At 40.4% G+C, this 25,342-nt stretch overlaps 6 protein-coding genes and 1 pseudogene across 7 annotated transcripts; 4 read left to right on the top strand and 3 right to left on the bottom strand.

The window, feature by feature from the left end:
* Positions 1 to 89: 89 nt before the first annotated feature.
* LOC106353043 (putative pentatricopeptide repeat-containing protein At1g28020) lies at positions 90 to 3,601 on the bottom strand. The gene has a single exon (XM_013792717.3). It carries the CDS (start codon positions 3,125 to 3,127, stop codon positions 878 to 880), a length of 2,250 nt encoding a protein of 749 aa, XP_013648171.3. The 5' UTR covers positions 3,128 to 3,601; the 3' UTR covers positions 90 to 877.
* A 186-nt stretch (positions 3,602 to 3,787) lies between these two features.
* Positions 3,788 to 6,818, top strand: LOC106353044 (plant intracellular Ras-group-related LRR protein 9-like). The gene is made up of 3 exons (XM_013792718.3): positions 3,788 to 4,654; positions 5,719 to 5,885; positions 5,965 to 6,818. Exons 1-3 carry the CDS (start codon positions 3,956 to 3,958, stop codon positions 6,593 to 6,595), a joined length of 1,497 nt encoding a protein of 498 aa, XP_013648172.2. The 5' UTR covers positions 3,788 to 3,955; the 3' UTR covers positions 6,596 to 6,818.
* A 1,110-nt stretch (positions 6,819 to 7,928) lies between these two features.
* On the top strand, positions 7,929 to 10,407 carry LOC106353046 (probable sugar phosphate/phosphate translocator At3g11320). The gene is made up of 4 exons (XM_013792719.3): positions 7,929 to 8,568; positions 9,418 to 9,521; positions 9,630 to 9,858; positions 9,946 to 10,407. The coding sequence occupies exons 1-4, from the start codon at positions 8,122 to 8,124 to the stop codon at positions 10,090 to 10,092; spliced, it is 927 nt and encodes a 308-aa protein (XP_013648173.1). The 5' UTR covers positions 7,929 to 8,121; the 3' UTR covers positions 10,093 to 10,407.
* Positions 10,408 to 10,538: 131 nt separating this feature from the next.
* On the bottom strand, positions 10,539 to 11,885 carry LOC106353048 (protein yippee-like At3g11230). Of its 2 annotated transcripts, none has more exons than XM_022716325.2 (5): positions 11,648 to 11,885; positions 11,260 to 11,303; positions 11,063 to 11,171; positions 10,924 to 10,979; positions 10,539 to 10,859 (listed from the first exon to the last, which is right to left on the bottom strand). In XM_022716325.2, exons 1-5 carry the CDS (start codon positions 11,741 to 11,743, stop codon positions 10,856 to 10,858), a joined length of 309 nt encoding a protein of 102 aa, XP_022572046.1. In that variant the 5' UTR covers positions 11,744 to 11,885; the 3' UTR covers positions 10,539 to 10,855. The 2 variants fall into 2 exon arrangements, with proteins under 2 accessions (XP_022572046.1, XP_013648175.1); XM_013792721.3 differs by having other exon boundaries at positions 10,539 to 10,834.
* Positions 11,886 to 12,905: 1,020 nt separating this feature from the next.
* On the bottom strand, positions 12,906 to 14,368 carry LOC106353045 (annotated as a pseudogene).
* A 608-nt stretch (positions 14,369 to 14,976) lies between these two features.
* LOC106355598 lies at positions 14,977 to 16,374 on the top strand. The gene has a single exon (XM_013795516.2). It carries the CDS (start codon positions 14,977 to 14,979, stop codon positions 16,372 to 16,374), a length of 1,398 nt encoding a protein of 465 aa, XP_013650970.2.
* Positions 16,375 to 22,717: 6,343 nt separating this feature from the next.
* Positions 22,718 to 25,193, top strand: LOC106355597 (probable replication factor A 73 kDa subunit). The gene is made up of 10 exons (XM_013795514.1): positions 22,718 to 22,867; positions 23,129 to 23,402; positions 23,482 to 23,572; positions 23,658 to 23,782; positions 23,882 to 23,963; positions 24,072 to 24,189; positions 24,290 to 24,447; positions 24,531 to 24,645; positions 24,734 to 24,913; positions 25,002 to 25,193. Exons 1-10 carry the CDS (start codon positions 22,718 to 22,720, stop codon positions 25,191 to 25,193), a joined length of 1,485 nt encoding a protein of 494 aa, XP_013650968.1.
* Positions 25,194 to 25,342: the final 149 nt, after the last annotated feature.

The raw sequence follows: 25,342 nt of genomic DNA, 5'->3' as shown, positions 1-25,342 counted from the left end.
CTACTTGAAATATTGGTTGATCAGTTTGTTATGCGACTTATGTCGTCTTTTGGTTTGCAAAGTGTATATATCGTGGAGACTAATCATCAAAGTGTCTGAAAAAAACATGAAGTTTGATGAGTTTCTTATCGAATTTTTGTTGTTGTTGTCTGGTGCATTTGTAGACAATGTAATCACCAATTTAAAGGGGCGTCATCTTTCTCTTTTTGTTGTGTTGTCAACATAGGTCTCGTCTTGTAAACACTAGGAACACTATATTTAGAAGAAAACAAAAATGGAATCATTTTTACTTTTCAGCAATATGAAGAAAAAGATGGGCATACAACTATGAACAAAGTCTAATATATCCTACACGAATCATTTTTACACCTTTCTCCCAAATTAATTTATTCTAATTTACAAATATGAATAACACCACTATCATATATGATCTACCAAATAACACAACCTATAATACATGACATACCAACGGTCCAACTCATTCTTTTTGTATACATACCAATGGCCGACGGATGCATAGAGACTTCTTTTTGTATACCTAAATTCATGTAATTAATACCATAAGCTCATGCTTCATCTTAGGGCCAAATTCGCATGGACCTTAATTCCTCTTTAACTGAGCTAGCTCAACTTTTGGTGGTTGACGGTTGTTGTTCAAGCTAACAACTATTGTCTTTTTCTTGGTAGTTTTGTAATTGCGTTTTTTTTTTTGGATTTCAGTGTTGTTTAGATTTATCTCTCTTTCCGCTACTTTTTCTCCTTGTACGGATTATCAAAAAGTAAAAATATAGTATAAAATTTAACAATTAGACCTAAAAAATCCAATCGGATCCAAAAACATTCCGAACCAAAATTTTCTGAGACGAATAAAAAAACTTCAAAAGGAATTTGTAACTGCTAAAACAATACCGGTGACTACCACCCCTAGCGAGCCCCAAACAGTAATTGTCTCTCCTCCACAAAGCGATACCATGCACGGAACAAACCCAACCCCAAATGAAGTAGCCGTTAATATAACACATACATCCTTAAACAACTCAAACTGTAACCCTCTCCTCTTCTTCCTACTCAACTTCATCACATCCCTTGTCTTAACCTCATTATACTTCTCCTCCTCGCAATAACGAGAAATCAGCAAACTTGGAATCCTTGAATCAAACTCGTATCTCTCTGGCTCCCACTCGTTAAATACCTCTTGTGCACCTTTCACATCGTCTAGCTTCAACAAAGACCTAATCACACTTCTATACCCTTCATTACTCATGTCTCCCACGTTATCTTTCTTGTACGCATCCCATAGACGGTACACTTCTTTTTTACTCGACGTTATCTCTATAGCCTTTAGTGTTGACCCTTCTGCTTCGTAAGCCTTTGCTATTGCATCCATAGTCCTCACTTCAAGTTTGAGATTATTGTCTTCCCATTCTCTCTTATACTTCTCCATGCATTCCATGGCTGATACATATGCGTTAACTCTCAAAACGTGGTTCATTATGACATTATCCGGCTCTATGTTCTTCTCCTTCATCTTCTCTAGAAGCTTCATGACCTTGCTTCTTTTTCTCATCTCACTGTAGAGAGATATCATTGAGTTGAATGGTGTGGAGTTTAATAGGAACCCTAGCTCTTCCATCTTCTCAAAAGTGGCTTCTGCTTTATCCACAGTTTTGGATGATCTTGTGTATGTGGTTAGGAGTGTAGAGTAGACAGAGTAGTTCTTCATGTTCTCAGGGATGCTACAATTAAAAAACTTCTCTGCTTGTTCCAAACCTAATACATTGTCAATGAGATGAAGCCTAGCTGCATAGTCCTCAGGGAAAAGAGCAAACAAGTTTCTTTCACTCACCCATGTTGATGCCTCAAGTGCTTTAGGGTATTGTTTTGAGTCACAAAGATCCTTGATAAGCTCTCTCATGTAAGAAGGCTCCACTAGGTTCCCTTTCTTGCCCCATTCCTCAAGCAACTGACCAATAGGTCTAACCATTTTTTCATTTCTTATGGTTTTAATCATCAGCTTATCTGCCTTCTTAACCAGTCCCTTTTCGCGGTAACCAGAAGCCAACATTGTCGGGATTCGGACATCTAAATCAAGACCAGAGCCATCCCACTCGTTGTAGTAAATCTCTTCTGCTCCATTGAGATCATCTAGCTTCAAGAGAGATCCAAACAAAGCCCTAAACCCATCATTATCTTGCTTTTCTGTCATCTTGTACAAGTCCCATATACGGTAAACGTCTTCTCTCTCTCCAGCTTCACCATATAGCGTCAAGAGTTCAGCATAGGACTCATGATCTATGTGGTCCTCTTCTGTTCTAAGAAGCATCTCCCTCGCCTTAACCTTTGAACCATTTCTTAGATAAGCCTTTGCCATGTCAAGTGACGTGAGGCAATGCAGCGTTATAGTCCCTTCCCAATGAGCAAGAAGCTTCTCCATTGCCAACAAGTCAGACACAGAAGCATACACTCTCAAAGCAATGTTCACGGTGAGAGTATCAAACTGAACGTTGTTCTCCTTCATCTCTCGCATAATCTCATCGACCTTGTCTCTCTTTCGGACAGAGAAGTAGAGAGACATCATCGAGTTGTAAGGCAAAGGCTTCAAAAGCAAACCTATCTCCCTCATGTTCTTGAAAGTACCTTCAGCTTTAACAAGATCCTTCTTCACCGTGTAGCAGTTCAGCAAAGCGGTGTAGATCGCTTCACCTCTCTGATTCTCCGGGACGCTCTCAAAGAACTTCTCAGCTTCTTTCAGCCCCAACACGTTCTCCATAAGACAAAACCTAGCTGTGAAGTCTTCAGGGATGAGGTTGCATAGCTTATGCTCAATCATCCAGTCAGATACCTCTAGGGCTTGACGAAAACGTTGCGAGTCTCTAAGCTCCTCCACGAGTACTCTCACCATCGAAGGGTTTATTTGCTTACCTTTTTGTTGACGTCTCCATTGTTCAAGAACCCTAGTGATTGCTGTTTTGCCTTCTGAAGCGGCTTCGATACGGCTATGCAGAGTAGTAGTGCTGTGCCTTGGGGAAGACGGTAGGGTTCCGTTTGTGTAGGAGCAGAATAATAGAGTCCTGCTACTGTGAGCGAGGATACTCCTCGTATGGTGCTGGAGATTATGCGACATCATGTTACAGTGTTTGATGACGACACAACCACAGAAAAGACTACTCTAGCTAGGGTTCTGCTAACTTTTCAATTTAATAGGGTTTTTATATATTCTTTCATTTTTTTACAAGTTTACTTCTATACTGTGGAAATATTATAGCTTACCAAAAACAACTTAACATGTATCAATAATTTAATAATTCCAAAGTGAAAGTTTCCATATTTAAATGTCTACTTCTATATTATTGAACTAGCTCAATTCACCCACAGTTCATAGCTGACCAACCGTTTTAAACAAAGACCAAAGGTATGACAGGTTTATCCACTGCCATATGCAAACACAGTTTTTGCGGTTGTTAGCGTTTGTTTGCGTCTTGAAACAATCATAAAAAGTGTTACAAATCGTTTCAAACCATTCCGAATTTTTTAAAATCAAAAGTTGGTTTCAGTTATCGTTTCCTTACGACTGTGGGAAAGAAAAACTTTTTCTTTAAAAATAAAAATAAAATTAAAAATATTCGACAAAACTTTTAGGTTGAAATAACAGAAATTGTAAAATATATACATATTATATTTTAATTTATATTACAAAACTTTAAAACAAAAATATTTTCTATGATTTTTAAAATTTAAGAGTATGATTTTATAAATATAATTTTTATATTTCTTAAATATTTAGGTAACACCAGTGAACACGTGGCGATTTCGCAACAGAGAGCAGAGAGAGGCAAACACGAGAGAACGTGGAGAGAACAATCTCACCACTTCATCATCATCATCATCAATTCTCCGATTCAGATTCAAAATCTTCTCCGAGAACACTCTTCACACACGCCCAAAAGCTACGACAATGGCGGCGGATCCCAACCCCAAGAAGTTCCCCGTCCTCTCCTACGTCTTAGCTCGTCTCCCTTCCTTCACCCCCGCCAAATCCTCCTCCTCCGCCCCCGCCTTCGATGTCGAGCAGCCACCACCACAATCGTCGATCGAGATCGAGATGCCTCACCTAGCCGAGCCGGGAGTCCTCGCCTCCATGACCAAGGCCATCACCGACGTCGCGGAGACCCGATCCGTCCTCCGAACCCTAGGGCCCAGGCCCGATCACGAGGCCGTCGACAGGGCGCGCGCCAAGCTAAACGAGATCGAGGGGATGCTGTCGGAGTCCTTCGAGGACATCGCGCTGACCGAGGCGGCGGGGGAGGATGAGATTGAGAAGAGGAGGCGGGAGATGGATCAGGAGAAGACGTGGTGCGAGTCGATTCTGAAGCTGGACGAGGTTCATGGGTCTTATGAGAAGTTGTTGAGTGAGGCGGAGGAGAGGCTTGTGAGGATTTATGAGTTTGCGGAGAAGAAAGCTAAGGTTGAGGAGGGTGAGGGTGGGGTTGAGGAGGTGGAGGTTAATGAGGAGGTTGTGGGGATACTGCGGGAGGCGTTGGCTAATCCGGTGGAGAGGGTTGATTTGTCTGGGAGGAAGCTGAGTTTGCTCCCTGAGGCTTTTGGGAGGATTCAAGGGTTGCTTGTTCTTAATCTCTCCAACAATCAGCTCCAGGTTTGTTCTCATTTCAAGAATCGGGATCACAGTTTGCTACATTGTTGCGAGTAGGATGAGTCTGACTGAGTCTCTTCCTGGCTTCTCTAGATATATGTTAAAAGATGCAATTTTTGTTTTAAGATCATATAGGTTTTGAGAATCTGGTTGTGAAATTTGATACCTTGTGGCGAGTAGGGTGAGTCTGAATCTGTTCCCGGGTTCTCTAGATGTTAAAAGATGCAACTTTTGTTTAAGATCCTAAAGATCTGGGGATTTTGTAACGCTAATTGATTGGGGACATTCTACAGTCGCTATTGAGAAACCCCTTTAGTAGAAGATGTTCAGTAGTAATCACAAGGTTACTAGTTGCATTTGGTTTAGGCCTTATTCCATTGGTGACGAACAATGCCTTTTCTGTTGTGATTCAAAGACATTTTGTATCAATCATGTCTAGTCTGATGTTAAAAGATGCAACTTTCGTTTAAGATCCTACAGCTTGGAGAATGTGGTAACGTAAATTGATTGGGGGGGAATTATAGAGTCGCTGATGAGCATACAGTTTAGTAAATGATGATAAGGAGTGATCACAAGAGTACTAGTTGCATTTGGTTTTGGTCTTATTCTATTGGTGACAAACAATGCTTTTTCTGGTGTGATTCAAAGATATTTTGTATAATGATGTCTAGAGTGATGTGATATTAAAGAGATTCCGGCTAATGTGTGTTTGTTTTGGTTTTGCGTCTGAGATTTTGGTCGTTAATGATTTGTAGTCTATTGTAGTTTAAAGAGATTCTACATATCTGCTTCTTTTTGGTTCTGTTATCTTTGATATTAGTCAAACATGTGCTCGATAAGTTAGTTATATAAAGGAATAGGTCCAGTTATGGCTAATAAGTTGATTCACGTTCTGCAAGCGAATGCCGCTGATGTCAATGCTATTGGTTTCTTTGGTTGTTCTGAGTTGGAACCTATGGCTCTAGCTGCATTAGTTTTTTTCATTTTTAGTTATACAAAATAACTTGCAAAAGCTCAGTTTCTGAGTTTCACTTGTCTTACTCTGACCGAGGTGTATTGTCCAACAGGCTATTCCTGATTCAATAGCAGGATTGCATGGTCTTGTTGAACTAGATGTCTCCGGTAATCTTCTGGAGACATTACCAGATTCTATCGGTCTACTATCCAAACTGAAGATTCTGAATGTCTCGACTAACAAGCTCACCGCCTTGCCTGATTCCATCTGCCGTTGCGGGTACATACATAACTCTCACTTTGTCAAGTTTTAGTTTTTGTAATCAATCTCAACCACTTTCTTACATTCAAACTCTCAGGTCGTTGGTTGTCTTGGACGTGAGCTTCAACCGTCTCACCTACTTACCAACCAACATAGGCTCCGAGCTAGTGAATCTAGAAAAGCTCATGATCCAATACAACAAGATCCGATCATTACCAAGCAGCATAGGCGAAATGAGATCCCTAACATACCTCGACGCCCACTTCAACGAACTTCACGGCCTACCTGACTCTTTCGTCTTGCTCACAAACCTAGAGTACCTAAACCTAAGCAGTAACTTCAGCGACCTCAAGGATCTCCCTTCCTCCTTCGGCGACCTCATTAGCCTCCAGAAGCTGGACTTGAGCAACAACCAAATCCACGCCCTCCCGGACACTTTCGGCACGCTGGAGAGCCTGGTGGAGCTGAACGTGGACCAGAACCCGCTCGTGGTCCCACCGGTGGAAGTCGTGAATGAAGGTGTGGTGGCTGTGAAGATGTATATGGGTAAGAGAAGGATCACTATGTTGGAAGAAGAAGAGAGGAGGAGAGTGGAGGAGGAAATGGAGCAGGCGAACGCAGGGTGGCTCACACGAACCACCTCTAAGCTGAAAAGTTATGTCTCAGATGTTTCTGAGTATCTAAACCCGAGTTCTCCTCGAGACCCTTACCTTGAGAGGGAACTATGAATGTGGCTTTGGCTTTGAAGAAACGATAACTTCTCTTTTCAATCAGAGTATATAATGAAGGGTTCTCTCTTCGTTACGTTTGTGATTCTTTCTGATAGGTTATATGCCTGTCTTTTAACTTGGGTTCATTGTTAAGATGAACCTTCTTGAATTTTGCCGGTTTTAAAGAAAAAACAAACAACTGTTTTGTGGGTTAAATAAAAGCTCAAAGGAGTTTAACTGAGTTCTGTGTGTCTTATATTCTTTTGGTTGGTTTCCTTGGTTTGATAATTGCATTAGTCTACTATGAGTTAAAGTCTAATGATTCTAATATAATATGTGAGAAACATGAGCGGATCTACCTCTTACGTTTATGCTAGTTTTGTGCAAAATTAAGCGTATGGTTCATAGGCTTAAGTTTCAAGAAATGGACAGCTAGAGCCTGAGAGTTGGATTCAAGGACGTAGGTCCCAAGTCCTAACTATTTCATAACCGGTTAATTAACAGGACCTGTCTGAAGGAGCTCTAGTTAGGTGACTTATCTTAAGGGATGACTTTATTGTCGGTTGGTAGTGTTCCTTATAATAAGATTCAGCACGTTGCGCTAAGTCAACAAGATCGTGCCCGTGCATGGTCATGAACTGATAATCCACTTCACGATCCCAAATCCCGTGATCTGTGATTATGAGACAGTATCCATATAATAAACAAAATTATCTACTGACCACAAAGTCGTATAAAAATTAGCATATACTCCTATTTTACTACAAACAGAAGCCATATTTGAATCATTGTAACAAATGTGACAATTACATTTCAACAACCTGGCTGTTTAAGTATGTAACTATCTTATTTTGCTTGCCCTTATCTTTACCTATTTAAATCATTTGGATTTTTTTTTCACCTAATTATTTATTGGTGCATGTGATGATCATTACAACTTTTATGGGTTCGAAACTACATTCAACTTCATAATTACATAAAACGCAGTGCTGTCACAAAAAAAAAACATAAAACGCAGTAAATTAAACCAAACCGAAAACCGGTAATGTTCATATTACTACGAAGAAGGTTAGATCATGATTAATGAGAGTTCTTAAAATAAAGCTTTTGACGGAATATAAGAACTCCACCTTCAGAATTTCATTAATCTTGCTCTTACAATTTAGAAGTCAAAAACAGGCAAGTCAGATGTTAATTTACCACTTTTGATTATTATTCGATTAATTAAATCAATTACGAGAGTCCCACAACAAAACAGTTAAAAAGTAGTCTTATAAATGCAATTTACTGAATAATTAAATTTAAACTTAGGGAAACTTACATAAACGCATTAAAAAGAGAAGAAAAAACAATACATAACGCATTGTTGAAGCTTTTAGCCCCCAAAAAAAGAAAAAAAACTCTGATTAGACGACCTTTCCTCCTTCTTCACCAATCGCAACTTTCTCCAAATCTCGATTCCACCATTCTCCCCGATTCGATCAATCCCCTCATAAGAATCCTCAAACCGAATCAGATCGAAGTGTAGACTTCCCAAAAATCCGATGAAGATGGCGGCCAACGGCCGATTCTTCACGATCGGGATCGTGGCGTCGTGGTACTCGTCCAACATCGGAGTGCTACTACTAAACAAGTACCTCCTCAGCAACTACGGGTTCAAGTACCCGATCTTCCTCACCATGTGCCACATGACGGCGTGCTCGCTCCTCAGCTACGTGGCCATCGCGTGGATGAAGATGGTCCCTATGCAGACGATCAGGTCCCGCGTCCAGTTCCTCAAGATCGCGGCGCTGAGCCTCGTCTTCTGCGTCTCCGTGGTGTTCGGGAACATTTCGCTGAGGTTTCTTCCGGTTTCGTTTAACCAGGCCATCGGCGCCACGACGCCGTTTTTCACGGCCGTGTTTGCGTATTTGATTACGTTGAAGAAGGAGGCGTGGTTGACTTATGTTACGCTCGTGCCCGTTGTTACTGGTGTTGTTATTGCTAGTGGGGTAAGTTTGTGTTTTTTGATTTTGATGAGTGTTGTTGAGTTATTGAAATGTGTTGTTATGTGGCTGATGAAGTTATCTGATTGATTCGGTTTGGTATGTGAATGTTGATAGGAGTCTTGGGTAGGGTAACATTTGTGTTTATATATATATTATTGCATTGCTCTGAGTTTGAAGTTTCTGAGTTTTTAAAGCTTTCTTACTTTCATCTCAGTGACGTCACAGTATAAAGTTATAAACTTTATATGCTGTGCACTGTGTAGTGTGTGAGGTGAAATGTGTTGTTATGTGGCTGATGAAGTTACTAGCTTTAGGGAGATGGTGATGTGAATGTAGAGGTGTGGGCTGCGTGGCATTTGATTGATTTGGTTTGGTATGTGAATGTTGAGAGGAATCTTGGGTAGGGTAACATTTATGTATATTTATTCTTGTATTGCTCTGAGCTCGAAGCTGCCTTTAACACAGTTACTTCAAAAATGAGCTCTTGCGTTTGTATTTTGATTTGACTTATGAGTATTGAGATTGAAATATGTAGCTCTGATTGATTCAGTTTTGTACGTGAATGTTGATAGAAATCTTAGGAAGGGTAGCATTTATGTATACAAATACTTGCATTGCTCTGAGCTTGAAGCTTCTGATTTTTGATGACTTCCTTACTTTATCTCACTCACTTCACAATATAAGCTTTATATTATCTGCAAAAGTTTTTACTTGGAAGAGAAGTTGTTCTTATATGTATGTGAAGAGTATGCTTACTTTTGCATCTATTTGATTTCAGACAGAGTTTTGCTATCTGTGTATTGAGTTGACTCACTATCTGATTTTTCTTCTTTGTTTTCGTGATTTGATCAGAGTGAACCAAGCTTCCACCTGTTTGGATTCATTATGTGCGTTGCAGCCACGGCTGCGAGAGCACTTAAATCAGTTCTTCAAGGGATTTTGCTATCTTCAGAAGGGTAAGTGATAAATAGCATCTTTTGGAGATTTACCAGCTTAAGGTTTTATATTTCTGAAAGTCTGTATTTGCTATGAGGGCTGCTGAAAATATAATTTTGTTTTTGAAGGGAGAAGCTAAACTCCATGAATCTACTCCTCTACATGGCTCCCATAGCTGTTGTGTTCCTTCTTCCTGCTACCCTTATCATGGAGAAGAACGTCGTTGGCATTACAATTGCACTCGCCAGAGACGATTTCAGAATCGTTTGGTATCTGCTATTTAATTCGGCGCTTGCTTATTTCGTGAACTTGACTAACTTCTTAGTCACAAAACACACCAGCGCTCTGACTCTCCAGGTAAAACAACTCATCTTCTTCTATACATTAATTATCACTTCTTCTCTAAAAGTCAATAAGTGGTTTCATGAACCTTCTCTATGGCAGGTGCTAGGAAACGCCAAAGGAGCAGTAGCAGTGGTGGTATCGATTTTAATATTCAAGAATCCTGTCTCAGTGACTGGAATGTTAGGCTACTCGCTAACGGTCATTGGAGTTATCCTCTACAGTGAAGCCAAGAAACGAAGCAAATGAAGTTAAAGAAACCTCTTCAATTTTTATTTGTTAGGTCCTTGCAGGTAAAACACACAAGGCAAAGTTCCTTTTGCTGGACCAGAAGCAAAAGGATGTGTAAAGGCAACACCAAAGGATCAGAGTACCCATAAGCAATAAGTGGTTTTGTTTCCTTCTTTAATTTTTGTTTACGAATCTTCTACAGCTTTTGTCATAGGTTGTTCTAAGAGTAACTTCGATGTAGCTTCCTTTTTTTTTGGTCGATTCTTTACATCTTTTGTGATACAACATTTATAACACTGATTAATTAATGGAAAAGACAAGTTTTTTTTTTTCTTTCGTCCTGTCTGTTAGTCCAACTTGTGTTCTGTAGTTCCACTATGATTTGGTAAACTCTGTAAGGCTTGGAACTGAATTTGATTTCTAAACAGCAATGTACACTGCTCCGTCTTAATGTAGTAAAGAACTTTGGAAACGAAGTTAAAGCTTTGATAAATAAGATAATGTATGTGTTCTACAAGTGGTTGCAACACAAACATTTGATCTTTGAAGGTGTACTAATGGAAGATGGATGGTTCAGAAAAAAGAGATTGAAAAGAATGATAGAAGAGATGAAAGAGGAAGAGAGAATGTACAAATCAGATAATGAGTTATTTGAGATGAAGCTTCTTATATCATCAATCAATCATCAGTATCACTATCTCCAGCTTCAACTTCTTGAGCCACCCAGTAATTGTTCCCATCCGGACCCCAAACCTTGTACCTGTCAAACACATTTATCGTCTCAACTAAAAAAAAAAAAACAATTTGTTAAGACAAAACCTGTGACCGAGATGAATCAATGTACTTTACCTTTCGAGAACAGATTTGCCTTCCTTGTACTTTTGGCTCTTCTCAAAAGCAAACTCCTTAAAAACAAACAAAACATTAGATTAGCAAAAGCAAGTGCCAAAAAAAAAAAAAAAAAAACATTGGATGTTTTTCTTCTTACATATCTCCATCCAACATAAGAGCCGCATTTGACGCAGTAGATATCAACCACAGTGTGCATTCCAGTCATCATCATCCTATCTTCCTTCTTCCCAGCATACACATTCGCTCTGTCCCCACACAAAATCCCCAAGGACTACTAGTTAACGTGCATAAAACTATTCATATCGAGCTTTGGCCATTTGTAGATTAACTTACACCTTACTGAAGAGGTAAGCTTTCCCATGGCGTGATTGAAAAGACTGTTAAAAAAAACCAAAGATAACAACAATACAAGTTGTCAGTATCCTCCTCTATACACAACAAAACGCAAAGACATTGCAAATCTTTTTAAAGAGTTTAACAATGTGTGAAGTGAATCATAAGCACTTAGAAATTAAGTAATCAAATCCACACAGCTTAGAGAATCTTAGAGCATTTTGATCATGGAGATTCAATTAAGAAAAAAAAAAAGAAAGGCACAATCGATGCTATGCAATCATCAACAGTTAGATTCTCTACAATCAAATTTAGAACATCTGAATGTGTAATCATCAAATTGCAATCGTATGATATGATCAGAGATAAACCTAAAGAAATCAAAAACCTTAGAGACGACATCATCGCAGAGTGCGATGTCAGTTTTGCAGTGACGACAACAGTAGGACTTGCCTTCCAGTTCCACCAAGAACAATCTCCCCATCTTTCTTTTTTCTTCTTCAGGAATCGATCTCACTAGTAGTGGAGAGAGCAAAGGAACCGATCTTTTATATATTTAATTAATAATTAATCAATGAGAGATATGAGATCATTTAATTACGGAACAAGGCGTTAGAGATTATTTTTGGGTGAATGAACCAAGAAAAGTCTATAAAAATGGAGAAAATTCAGAGTTGTGTGTTCGGTATTTTTTCTATTTTTATTTTTTAAAAATGTTCATAAACCTTTTTGTAGAAAAGTGGACCCTGACAAAGTCATGGCCTGGGGAATGGGAATATACGTTAAACTATTTCTTTTATGCGAATTTTACTTACGTACAACTCTCTTTGTACTAGACTGATGCAAGTGTACGTCATTGCTTCTCCTTATCCTTAGATTCTTCTGTAGTTCTGTATACGACTACTTGTCCACAATACTAGTATAATACTTCGCTAACTACTCGCAAACCCTCTTAGCCATAAAGAGTCTTTACAAATAGTCTCCAATCTCCGTATCAATGCCATTGACCCCCAACGACAAAAGAAGATTTTGCAGCTTTTGCGTTTGAGACGGGTGACAAATCTTAATTATGCTATAAGATGTTGCAAGTATTTAAACCAAACTTTTAAAACAAAAGGATCGTATCAGATACTTGGATACTTGGATAACATGCAACGGTGTGTTCTTGAAGGTCAACAAATATAGGCGACCATGATACATGAACATGCTTGGCTAGCTGTGTTGAACCCTACGTGCACCTACGGGTACTCCTCTCTTCGTTTACAATGTCAAAACTGCCTTTCTTATGAACTGCACGTTAGAGTGTTTCTATGTTAGGGGCTCAGTCTTAACTTTGATACATTGCAGTTTTGAAGTAATGTTTTCGATCGGAAATTTAATATAAACTAAGCGAACGTATAATCTATTTTCTTAAGGTTTGATGATTTCTTGATGAGCTATCCCTATAAAAGTTATTTGGTTTAATGATTCTTAAGATAGAGTCCCTTTATTAACAAGGATTTTTTATTTTATTTTTGTTACATATGATTACAAGGAGAATTATTACATATGATTAAACTGGTTTTGCCATGTCCTAGCATAAACATAATTTTATTTACTCCACACAGTATATTATAATCGATCATTTTAGACATTTTATTTTGAATCTAAGAACAAGCTTGGGAAGGAATACACTCGACAGAACAGAAGCATACTTGATCTTTTCCATTGAAAACGTGTTTGTCTTGGCAAATACGGTGACAGGTTTGACAAATTGGGCGAGAAGCACCATTGTTTGAAGCAATCTCGACCTCGAAACCATTCACTTTGATCTTATGGCCACATTTCAAATAAGGGTATTTCCCTAAGATGCAGTCAACATGTAGAGTGGTGAAGCAATGGCGGCAGGTGTAGATAATTCGTCCTTTCTCTATAATTTCTTCACATATCTCACACCACCCACTGTTATGACCTCTATGATCATAGTATAAGGTGAGTGGATGGTCGTCACACTTGTATTTAATCAGTCCTGGTAAATTCAGGCATTTGAAGTCAAAGTCGATGCTGCCTTGGACACATCTTGCTGTGAACCTGAACGTTGCCTGCAACCGTAACACCGGTAAATGTATTCGTTAAAGTCTACTCCCAGATAGAATGGATCATGTGGGAGAGCAGTATGGTTGAATGGCTCGACGAAAGAAGCACACCTTACGTCCATTTTGAATCCACAATCTTTTTGGTTGCATTTGTACGACATGAGTCCACAAGAGTATTGGTTGCACACAGAACAAATGAAGAATCCATCCCCGGTTTCGACATGTAGAGTTACGGGATGGACATGTAACCCGTGCGCCATCTTCCGAGGAAGACTGGCACACGTTTCGTGGAGAGCAAAGTCGCACTCCTTGCAACGCAAGAACTTACCGGTTTTTTTAGTGGGAAGTATGCATGCTTGACATAACTCCTCACTTTCTTGCTCTTCGACTACTCTCAATAGGTCATGGTCATGGCTAAAATGACGCCATGTTGATTCACTGTCTATATCCTCCACCAACAACAAGGCCGCAACATCATCAACTTCAGAGGCAGCAACCTCTTCTCCTTCAACATCTTTGCCATCCCACACATTGAAGCGAATAATACAATAAAAATGTGCAACATAATTGCATGTCTTGTCAATACAAGAATATCCTCCATACCCAACATCAACTAGATCCCGACAAATTCCACAAACGTTGTCGCCATCAGAGATGCGAAGAACGTGAGAGAGACGGTGCGAGTGACGTGTGATCTTTATAACCTTTGGTAGGTATATACAATGTCTATTTACAAAGAAATCGCACTGTAAACATCCGTACATCTCATCGGGAAACTCTTGCCCGCAAACATCACATGGGAAAGGAATCTTCCGACGAATGAAGGTTAGTGTATGCTCATGGCACTTTGGATAAGTTACTGTGAGACAATCCTTGTGAAAATTGGATCCACATCCTTGACAACAGTAAAATGCATTCGACTCATCCTCCACCAAAGAAACCTTATTTTTACAAAGATAGCAAATTGCATCTCTAGATTTGCATTGCTGAGATTCTTCAAATTCGTGTTTAGGGTGATCAGAGCTGAAGAACATCACGGCTATGTAGTTTTTCTTTTCTTAAGGGAAAAAATTATATTAACTTTTATATGTATTGAATACATAATACTCAAACATAAGACTAAATGGACCTCAGAGTAACAATTCTAATTCTCTCTCTCGTGTGGCGATTTCCGGCCATTTAAGTCCGGTCTGGGCGATTGAAGCTGCTAAAGTAACAATTCTTTTAACATTGAAGCTGCTAAAGTAACAATTCTAATTCTCTCTCTCGTGTGGCGATTTCCGGCCATTTAAGTCCGGTCTGGGACTTTCCTTTTTTGGTTTATTCCTTTTTCTTTCCGGTTGGGAGAATCTAATTACCGGCCAGTTGCTACGGTGTTTATTTAGGGTACTTATTGCCCCTTTCCTATTTTTAAAATTCTCATAGCTCCAATTAATTCCTAGTTTCCTTTCTCCTTTGGAAGTTTCCATACTCTTTTCAGCGTGATTGCCAATCTTTCCTTTTCATCATGATTTCACAAAAAATCGTATCAGAATTTTGCCTTATTACTGGTAATTTCACGATTATCACGCTTGATTTGCTTCCCAAAGTCCTAACCTTGCTTCCAAGCTCCGCCGCAGTCCTTGATTGCTCTGCCGCCGTAATGGCTGATTTCTTACAAAAAGCTATTGGTGCTATGTCGATTGAAGATGAGGAACCGCTGGTGCTCCCGGACAGTCCTCAGTTTACGGTCGTGGATGCGAATGAGACCAGTCTGCTTGGTCGCCTTCTCAACCCAGAGTGCCAATCCATGGCTCGCATGATCGACTATATGCCCACTGCGTGGAGGGTTTATGGAAGGGTCCGAGGTATAGCGTTATCTCGTGATCGTTTTCAGTTTGTGTTCCAAAGAGAGGAAGATCTGGTGACTGTTCTGAATGATCGTCCGTGGTCATACAATCACTGGGCGATGGTGCTTGAAAGATGGACCGCTTCTCCTCCTGTGGACTTTCTGAACACAATGGAGATTTGGATCCGTATTCGGAATATTCCGCAGATTCACTTCACATCGGAAACTATGTATAAGCTTGCCTCGGAGATAGGTAAAGTAGAGGTGATTGCCTATGATCCAAAAGTCTCCCATACTAAAGAGTATATCAGGGCAAAGATTACTTTCCATGTGGATAATCCAGTTAAAGCGGCGAGGAAGTTGGCGCTGAAATCAGGTGGAACTGTCACCATTGAATATGATTATGAAAAGATTCATAAGCGTTGCTTTCACTGTCTGAGGCTAACACATGAGAAGATCCGATGTCCTTTCCTCAGAAAGGGGCAGATAAAGTCTAATGGTGGGAGCTCGAGTTCTGCGATTACTCCTAATAAAATTCCTAGTATGCCTGCGGTGATCAACCAAGCGAGAGATGAAGCTTTGGTGGCTCCACCGGGTTTCGCACCACTGTTCCCTGAACTATCCCCTACTGACCAGAAGATGGCTATGCTCTATATATCTCATTCTGATGAGACTGAGCGTAATGCAAGGATCCTGAGGGTGCGACAGGGCATTGAGGACAATGCAAAAGAGTCGTCCTTGCGACTAATAAGGATTACGAATGAGATTGATAAAGGCAAGGGTCATGTTTTCCATTACCCTGAAAACATCAACTATCAGGGAGATAGTTGTAAGCTTTTTCGTGCTGGTGCTCAGCTGCTGCTTGGAAGTATTGAAGATGAAGCTGAATCATCTGCGAAAGCTCCTGATACCATGTCAGCCCCTATCCTTGTTTCGTCGGGTTTTCAGCTTGGCCCCTCTTCGGAGGGGCGTGCTTCCGGAAACTTAAGCTTTGGCAAAGCTCCAAGGATCCGTCCTCCATCTTGGAAGAGGAAAGCAAACCCCATGAAAAGGAACTCTGTCGCTGGACCTGCCTTGAAAGATCAAGATCAGACGGCTGCAAATGGTTCGAAGAGGAAGCAGGGTGTGTCAGCTTCAGCCGTGGACAACAAATCTCCAAAGTACACAGAATCTTCGGTGGCTTTTGTATTGAAGCCGCTGCAGCCGCAATGAGTATTTTTTGTTGGAACTGTCAAGGAGCAGGTAGCTCTGAGACAGAACAACAACTCCGAGTGTTTCGGAGAAAATTTTACCCGGATTTTTTATTTCTTATGGAGACGAAACAGAAACGTGTATTTATGGAAGGTTTGCAGCAAAAGTTGGGTTACAGTCAGTTAGTTACGGTGGAGCCGGTGGGTTTGAGTGGTGGGCTTGCTGTAATGTGGAAAGATAGCTATTCGGTATCGATTCTCTCAGCGGATAAGAGGATCATTGATATGGAGGTTACATTTGGGTCAATCAAGTTTTTTCTTACATGTGTGTATGGGGATCCTGTCAAAGCGAACAGGCAGGAGGTTTGGGAACGCTTGACTCGCATTGGGTTAGTCAGAAATGAGGCGTGGTTACTAGCTGGTGACTTTAATGAGCTAATGACTAAGGAGGAGAAAGTTGGTGGGGCTGAAAGGCATGAATCTTCTTTTTGGGATTTTCGCAATATGGCGGAAAATTGTAAAATACGTGAGCTAAGATACACAGGTAACTGCTTATCTTGGGGTGGTTGGAGAGAAAGAGTCTGGGTGCAGTGTAGACTTGATCGCAGTTTTGGGAATAATGAGTGGTTCTCCTTGTTTCCAAGATCAAGTATGGAATACCTCGAGTTATGGGCTTCAGATCACCGTCCTATCAGGATATGTTTTGCCTTGGAAAGAGATGATCCGAAGCGCAGTCGTTTTTTCTTTGACAAAAGATACTTGAATAAAGCTGGTATTGAAGAACTGATTAAAGAGAGCTGGGGGACAGAAGGTTTGGATCAGAGCAATACTATGGAACGCATAGGACGATGCAGGAAGAGCATTATGAAGTGGAAGCGTTATTCTGACACCAATTCCAGAAATAAGATCTCGAGACTAAAGGAGGCGTTGGAGAAAGAAGTGGCTAAAAGGTTTCCTTCTTATAATCTGATGAGGAAGCTGAAAATGGACTTGGCTGAAGCTTTAAGAGAGGAAGAGGTGTTTTGGAGGCAGAAGTGTAGAGAAGAATGGTTACGGTCCGGTGATAGAAACACTAAGTTTTTTCACAATTGCGTGGCTGGGAAGCGACTGCAAAACCGTATACTGATGCTCCTGGATGAGCTGGGACAAGAGAATTTCTCGGAGGGTTCAAAAGGTAACATAGCTGTGGAGTATTTTCGGGACTTGTTTAGAAGTTCGAACCCTTTCGACTTGGAAGCTCTGTTCACTGGGTTTCAAGGACGGGTTACTCCTGCAATGAATGTGATGCTGTCTGCTCCGGTTTCAGCAGAAGAGATCAGAAAGGCAGCCTTCAATATTAAAGGCAGTAGTGCTCCAGGAGAAGATGGACTTACTGGAATTTTCTATCAAAAATTCTGGCATATAGTGGGGCCGAAGCTGACAGAGGAGATCAGTGGTTTCTTCAAGAATTCTATTATGCCAGATGGATGGAATCATACCCAGCTCTGTCTCTTGCCAAAAATTACCAAGCCGACAAGAATGCAGGATCTTCGACCTATCAGTCTCTGCTCAGTTCAATATAAGATCATCTCGAAAATATTGAGCAAACGGCTGAAGGCAATTTTGCCGAGCATCATCTCTGAAACTCAGGGAGCCTTTGTGTCTGGGAGACTCATTTCAGACAATATTATCATCGCACACGAGATGGTGCATGGGTTGAGAACTAATCAGAAGGTGGCTGAAGAATGCATGGCGATAAAAACTGATATGTCCAAGGCATATGATCGTGTGGAGTGGAACTTCTTGGAGGTGCTTCTTGAGAAGATGGGCTTTGAGAGAACGTGGGTTAGATGGATAATGGCTTGTGTCACAACAGTCTCTTTCTCTGTTTTGCTGAATGGGAATTCACATGGATTTATCAAACCTGAGAGAGGTTTGCGCCAGGGTGATCCGCTCTCCCCATTTCTATTTATCTTATGCGCTGAAGCCTTGGTGTCTTGTCTCAATGCATCTGAGGAAGCGGGAAGACTTCATGGCATTAAGCTCTCAGCTTCAGCCCCGGCAGTCCATCATCTGTTGTTTGCAGATGACAGCCTTCTTCTATGCAAAGCCAACATCTTGGAAGCAACAGAAGTGCTGACATGTCTTAAAGAGTATGGAGAGGCATCAGGTCAGATGATTAACTTGCAAAAGTCGTCGATAATCTTTGGCTCTAAGGTTCCTCCTGATGCGAAGGAAGAGATTAAAGGTATCTTAGGTATAGACCAAGAAGGTGGAGAAGGGTCTTACTTAGGTTTACCTGAGTGCTTTAGTGGCTCTAAAGTCAAGATGCTGAACTTCCTTAAGGAAAAGCTACAGGGGAGACTAAGGGGTTGGTTCTCGAAATCTTTATCACAAGGTGGTAAGGAAATTCTCTTGAAATCTGTGGCGTTGGCGCTACCTATTTATGCAATGTCGTGCTTTAGGTTGCCAAAGGATGTGTGTGCTAAGCTGACTAGTGCTATGGTGGAATTTTGGTGGAGTTCTGGGAATAATAAAAAGAAAATTTCTTGGGTGGCATGGCAAAAGCTATGTAAGGAGAAAGAGCTTGGTGGTCTTGGATTCAAGGATATTGAGAAGTTTAATCAAGCCTTACTTGCAAAGCAAGCTTGGAGAATTTGGTCTAATCCAGAGTCACTGGTGGCTCGGATTCTGAAGCACAGGTACTTCGCAAGAACTGACTTCCTGGAGTGCAGCATAGGAACTAGACCATCCTTTGCTTGGCGCAGCATCATTCATGGTAGGGAGCTTCTCTCACAAGGGTTATATCACAAGATTGGCTCTGGGGAGACTACTAGGCTATGGTCTGATAATTGGCTGGTAGATGGCAGAGCTCGTCCCCCTATGTATAGACAGGATGCGATTGTTGACCTCACACTGACGGTGAGTGATTTGATTGATCCGAGAGTAGGAAGTTGGAGTGTGCCAAGAATTCGAGAACTAATAGCTGAGGAGGATGTTGAGCGTGTATTGCAGACTCCTATGGATTTAGCTCGTCAAGACCAGAAGATGTGGGGTTTCTCAAGGAATGGAATCTACAATTCAAAAAGTGGCTACAAGTTAGCTGAGACTGTGCAGGAAATGCAGCTTCCTCCCTCTCCAGGTCTTCCTCCAATAGAAAAAAGACTTTGGAAAGATCTTTGGCATACCAATACATCACCTAAGATCAAACATTTTATGTGGAGAGCACTGTCGGGAGCGTTAGCGGTCAAAAGTAGACTGCAGTCGCGGGGGATTTTGTTAGATACGACTTGTTCTAGATGCGGTTTGGCAGAGGAGACAATATGCCATGTCCTCTTCCACTGTGAGGTTGCGAAGAAAGTATGGACAAGATCTGGTTTTCCTATGCCATCTGGTGGTTTTTCTGTCAACTCGGTGTGGCTCAATTTCTATCATCTGATGTCGGTGAGCAGGAAGTTACCAAAAGAGAATGAAGCTCGACTAGCCTTTCCTTGGATCCTGTGGCACATATGGAAAGCCCGTAACTCGTTTTGCTTCGAACAATGGACGAAGGATGCTGAACTGATCTTCTCCAAAGCGTCCGACGAAGCTACTATGTGGCTAAATATGTCACTTATCAGTGGAGACGGTCCTTCATCTCAACTGACTAATCTTGAGGCAAGAAGTAAATGGCAAAAACCTCCTCCTGGAATTACTAAGTGTAATGTAGCATCATCTTGGGTAGATCCCCTGTTAAAGGGTGGAGCAGCTTGGATTGCTCGAAGCCATACCGGCATTCCACTGGTGCATAGTAGGAGTGCTTTATCGCCTATGAGTTCTTCCTTTGAAGCAGGGTTGTGCACTCTTCTACGGGCATGCACGGACATGCACAACTTACATTTCAAAAAGGTAATCTTTGAAATCTCTTCTCCGCTTGTTTTGGATGCCATCAACAACCCTCGATTGTACCCGAATGTACCAATACTGCTATCGAGTACGCTACGCTCCTTGCACCAATTCGATTATTGTCAAGTGCTGTTAGTACCAGAGGGAGTTAACTCAGTAGCGTTTGAGATTGCCGCTAGTGTCACTGCAGGTCTACGTTACCAATCTTACATTGCTAGTGGAGGCCCTTCTTGGTTATCTCCTGTTATCAGAAACCAAGCAATGCCATAATGCTGATCGTCATGAATCTGCCTGATGGCCGCGAAACTAGTGGTCTTTGGAGTTGTTTACATTTGGTTTAACGCTCCTTTTGGTTATTTTTGTTTAAGGCTTTGGCCTTGTGGCATCTACTGATGTCTTATTTGCATCTTTATGTTTCAAACTTGATGTGATTTCAAGTCATTTGACTTGTTTTTGAATGAAATTCTTGACAAAAAAAAAGAATACATAATACGATCGAATCACGTGGTATAAATAAATATCTTGTTTGTCCTCTTTCCTTTTAGGTACAAGAAAGAAGAAGAAAAGTACATTTTGGCTTTACGATGCCTGGACAAAAAGCATACTCCATAATTCATACAGATACTTTGAACAGGAGCTTACGCTGTTGCGTACCTCCGTTCTTCTTTTCTTTATGTCAGATATGATATTTGTTATATTCTTTTTTCTGAAAAAGCAATCCATTTAGACATATACAGCATATGAGTTTTGATTCCGTCAATTACAGGGCATGTTTGTTTGGTCATCTGGATACATGAAAGTTGATGTGTTTTTTGGTATTAAAATGAGCATAAAACGAGATTCAGTGTAAATCTAGAAAAAAATTGAATATGTCCAAATAACAAATGATCAATTTATTATTACTCAAACAAACATTTAGATCCAAGTCTAGACAAACAAATAATATCATATATATTTTTCAAAAAGTTAGAAACCCATATTTTTCCTTAAAACCACAAAATAGTATTTTTTGCCAAAACAGCAAAATCTCTATGTAATATTGAGTTTTAGTGTATTGGAGATCTCATATACAAAGAGCCTACTGTATTATATTCTAGTTTATTTTTGTTACTCTATCGATAATCTATTACAATTTGATGTTTTACTTTTGTTTTATTTTGGATTCAAAATTTAATTTAATTATTTATATTACACATTTAAATACTTATCTGTTTTAAGTATTGATATTTTTTTATTAGATGTAAATTTTATTATTTACATTAGACATAATTTAACTATTTTTCAAAATGTTTTTAAAACACAAAATATCTTTTATATTTTTCAATAGCTATTATTTTATTATATAAAAAATAATTAATTTATAAATATGCGGTTACATTGGTCTGCGATCGAACTAATAACCCGATGACACAAAAAATTATCCAGTTCACTGTTTGGACCGGGTTTGAAAACATTGGAAGTATATATAACCTGCTATCAGGGGCGGATGCAGGATCATATTGAGATGGGGGCACATCATTTTGTTTCATTATATTATAGTTATAGGGTTAGGGTGCATTTGTTAAACTATAAGCAATTACTGAAGAAAATTCAAAATTAGATTGGGGCACATGCCCCCGTACCTCATCACCTCCGTCCGCCACTGCCTGCTATACTTTACGCCTACGATATTTTAGGGCTTTCTGAGCTAGCTATAAGCTTTTCTGCAGCTTCCACTTTACGCCTCCAGTATTTTACCACTGAATCAAAGGTAGAAGCAAGATGACTACAATGGGGCTTAAAAAGGAAGCTAGAGTTTCTCGTGGAACTAACAAAGTGTTGGATGAATTGGAGATGAATATCCTGTTCCCGCTTCTCAATCCTGCACCCTTTAAGAAGATGGGAGCGAAGCCAGCAACCGGGATTCTATTCCATGGACCACCTAGCTAGTACGTTAAATTTAACTTATTGGACCCTAGAAGCTAAGCCCATATGTTTTTTTTACTGTAGTTCAATTTTTGCAAATTTCAGCATTTTTTAATTAAAAAAATGCAAATTTCAGCATAAAAAATGCAAATTTCAGCATTGGCTAATCTATACCAATAAAGTCAGCTTTTTTATCTCCTTGGGGGAAAAAATGACATGTGTCGTCTTCTCACTGGATAAAATTTACGATTGGGTTTTGTTAACTTAATTGGATTTTGTGTTTTAATTTGAGGCCCATCACAAAACATTAATCCTCCAGGCCCGGACTCGCCTCTTCCTCTAGGTCTTTCCTTCTTACCGCCGCCAATGCAGATGAGAGTCGATGATGACGCCATGGGCGTTACAACGTTTCGCTTTGCTCTTCTTTACTTCGTGTTAAATCGCGATTTCCCCACTTCTCAGCATTCAATCCGACGCCTTCGCTTCCCTGAGAAACTCAGCAGAGCTTCGGGTATAAATACCTCTTCATCCAGACATGAGCAGCACAGCTTCGACGAGAACCAGAAGATCACTCTGTTCAATTTCCGGTTATTACAATGGCGAATCCCCAAGTCCTTCTTGCCGATCTGAATGCAGGACGGTGCTCGAACGTCGCGGAGGTTCGCTTACTCCGATACTGGGAGGCGAGAAATGTGAGAAAAGGTGGTGAATTGATGAGTGTTGACATGCTCTTTGTCGATGAGAATGTAAGCCTCTTTTCATAATCTGATTTACAGTTTACTCCGCTAATATTCTGATAAGTTTTACGCTTCTAGGGATTGCTCATATTCTGTAAAGTTTTCTTCTTTAAGTGATTGATCGATAGCTATAAGATGATCTAGGTTATCTGTGACGCATTAGCGATTTCTTCTTAACGTTTTAATTTCTCCTAAATGAAAGAAGTTTTCAACTTTTAGCGATTGTTCCATAGCCATTCTCTTAATGTTTTAATTTCTCCTAAATGACAGTCAACGCTTACGCAAGGATCTGTTAGTGCGAACCGTCAGCTTAGGTTCAGGAAACGTCTCAGCGAGGGCTCTCTGTACACGTTAACCGGATTTGACGTCACACGCAGCAACACTAATTTCCGTTTGTGTGATGCTCCTTTCTCGATTCGGTTCAATGAAGGAACCTCTCTTGAGAAGATAACGGCGTCTGCTAGGCCCATACCTACGGAGCTTTTCCGATTCATGCCATATGGTCGGTTACTTGAGCTCGCAAACACTGGGAAACAACTTCCTGGTATGTATTTTTATGCTGAGTATTTTTGTTTTGTTGTGTTATAGCATGTGCTAACGTTGCCCTCTTAATTGTTTGTTAGACATAATTGGTGAATTGAGTGCGATCAGAAGCACAATCACGGACCGTATAGCAGGTGCACAGCGTGTGATGCTCACTCTGCGTCTTGAAAGGTTTATTTTTTTTAACATAATGGTTGTTTTAAGGGATGTTTGAACGAATAACTTCAATTGACTGTACACTAATTTTTCTTTGCAGTGGTGAGAACGTTTGTGTGAGTATGTTTGACTCATTGGCGCTTGCGTTTCACACCAAATTTGACAGCTATGGGAGAGAGCCGAAAGTCATAATTGCTACGGGCGTGAATCCTAAGATAGTTGGGGGTAGGCGTTTTTTATGCATTCATACATATAATCGTCAGATGCATGGCAGACTCTATTTGTTTTGGACTTGATATCTCCTTTTTTTTGGCTCTTTGTCAGGTCGTTTATTTTTGAATGCTACTTCCTCCACACATCTCTACTTTGACTCTGAGACAGCTGCTGGAAAAAAACTGTTTGACACGTACGTCTCATGATTCTATTTAGAGTGACTCAAGTTTTTGATATTGCAAGTAGAGCAACTCTTAATTTCCTCATTTGGTGAATGTATTTGCTTTCCTTCTCCTTTCAGCTTACCAGGTCATGGAGCAGTCCCAGGAGAATCTACTTCAAAGGTGGTTCATGCCCAGAAGATTGAACCAATGACCCTCTCCGAGCTTAACCAGTTTATTATCACCGCTGAGTCTCAGGTGAAGTCTTCTTCGTTTATATTTAAACGTGGCCAATTTTTTGTAATAAAACAGACTGATGTGATTTTTATGACTGGTCTCCATCTTCAATCCCTGACAGATAATAGAGTTTCTTTGCACCGCTAAGGTTACTGGTATCCAGCAAGATGAAGGTTGGTGTTATATTGGCTGCTCCGGGTGTTCAAAGAAGCTTGTCCGAGAGATATCTTCTTTCACATGTTTATCATGTAATGAAACTAATGCTGTTGCGGCACTCAGGTGAGAAACATATAATTTGTGTGTATTTAGCATTGTAGAAGCAATTAACATATAGTTGCATTCGCTAATGATGTATGAAATAGGTACCGAGTCGCATTGTCTGTGTCAGACAACACTGATACTGCATCTTTCCTAGCTTTTGATACAGAGATGGCTAAACTAACCAACCTTCAAGCTTCTGAGGCTGCTCAGATTGTGGTATGACCTTACATCAGTCCCATCGCTACTACTTGGTGCTATGGCTGTTGATAATATCTACTTATAAAACTATGTTTTCTGTCTGCAGGGGATAGGGGTTGATGCTCAGGTTGACACAGAACTTCCTCAGTCCCTTGCTGATATTGTTGGAAAAACCTACACTTTCCAGCTCAAATTGAACGATTTCAATTTCTCCTCGAAGCACCAGACCTTCACCATATCTCGCATCTTTCCTGAGCGAGTGCTTGCGCCCATGCCAGCCTTTGTGGTAACTGTGGGTCCTCATATGTAGCGAAATATGTTACTTACTTGCTGAGACCAATAACTAATATATGTGTTTGTTGCATAATTCACAGGAAGATGGAACTGTTCCTGCCGATGCTCAGGCTGGAGATTTGCCACATGGAACAATTGGCAACGTTGGAATCACTTCTACTGGAGCAGATAAGCCAACTACATCTGATGCTTCAACTGGTAAACGTCCACCACCGGCCAAAGACCAGGACGATGACGACAAAACTGCCCCGAAAAAGGCACATGTGGAATGAGACCATCACTCCACAGCTAGAACAACCACAACTGCTTCTGATTCTAATTATGTTTTAGTGTTCCCATTTTCCCCGTGGACTATTTCTCTTTTTCTTTCAAAGCAAAGTGTTATGCTTTAGTATTTTCTATATGGTTCTGAACTATTTGT

The sequence above is a fragment of the Brassica napus genome, chromosome A3 (assembly GCF_020379485.1).
Source record: "Brassica napus cultivar Da-Ae chromosome A3, Da-Ae, whole genome shotgun sequence".
Classification (NCBI taxonomy): Eukaryota; Viridiplantae; Streptophyta; class Magnoliopsida; order Brassicales; family Brassicaceae; genus Brassica; species Brassica napus.
Note: the sequence above shows the minus strand (reverse complement) of the source record. Positions and strands in the feature narration are given on the sequence as shown.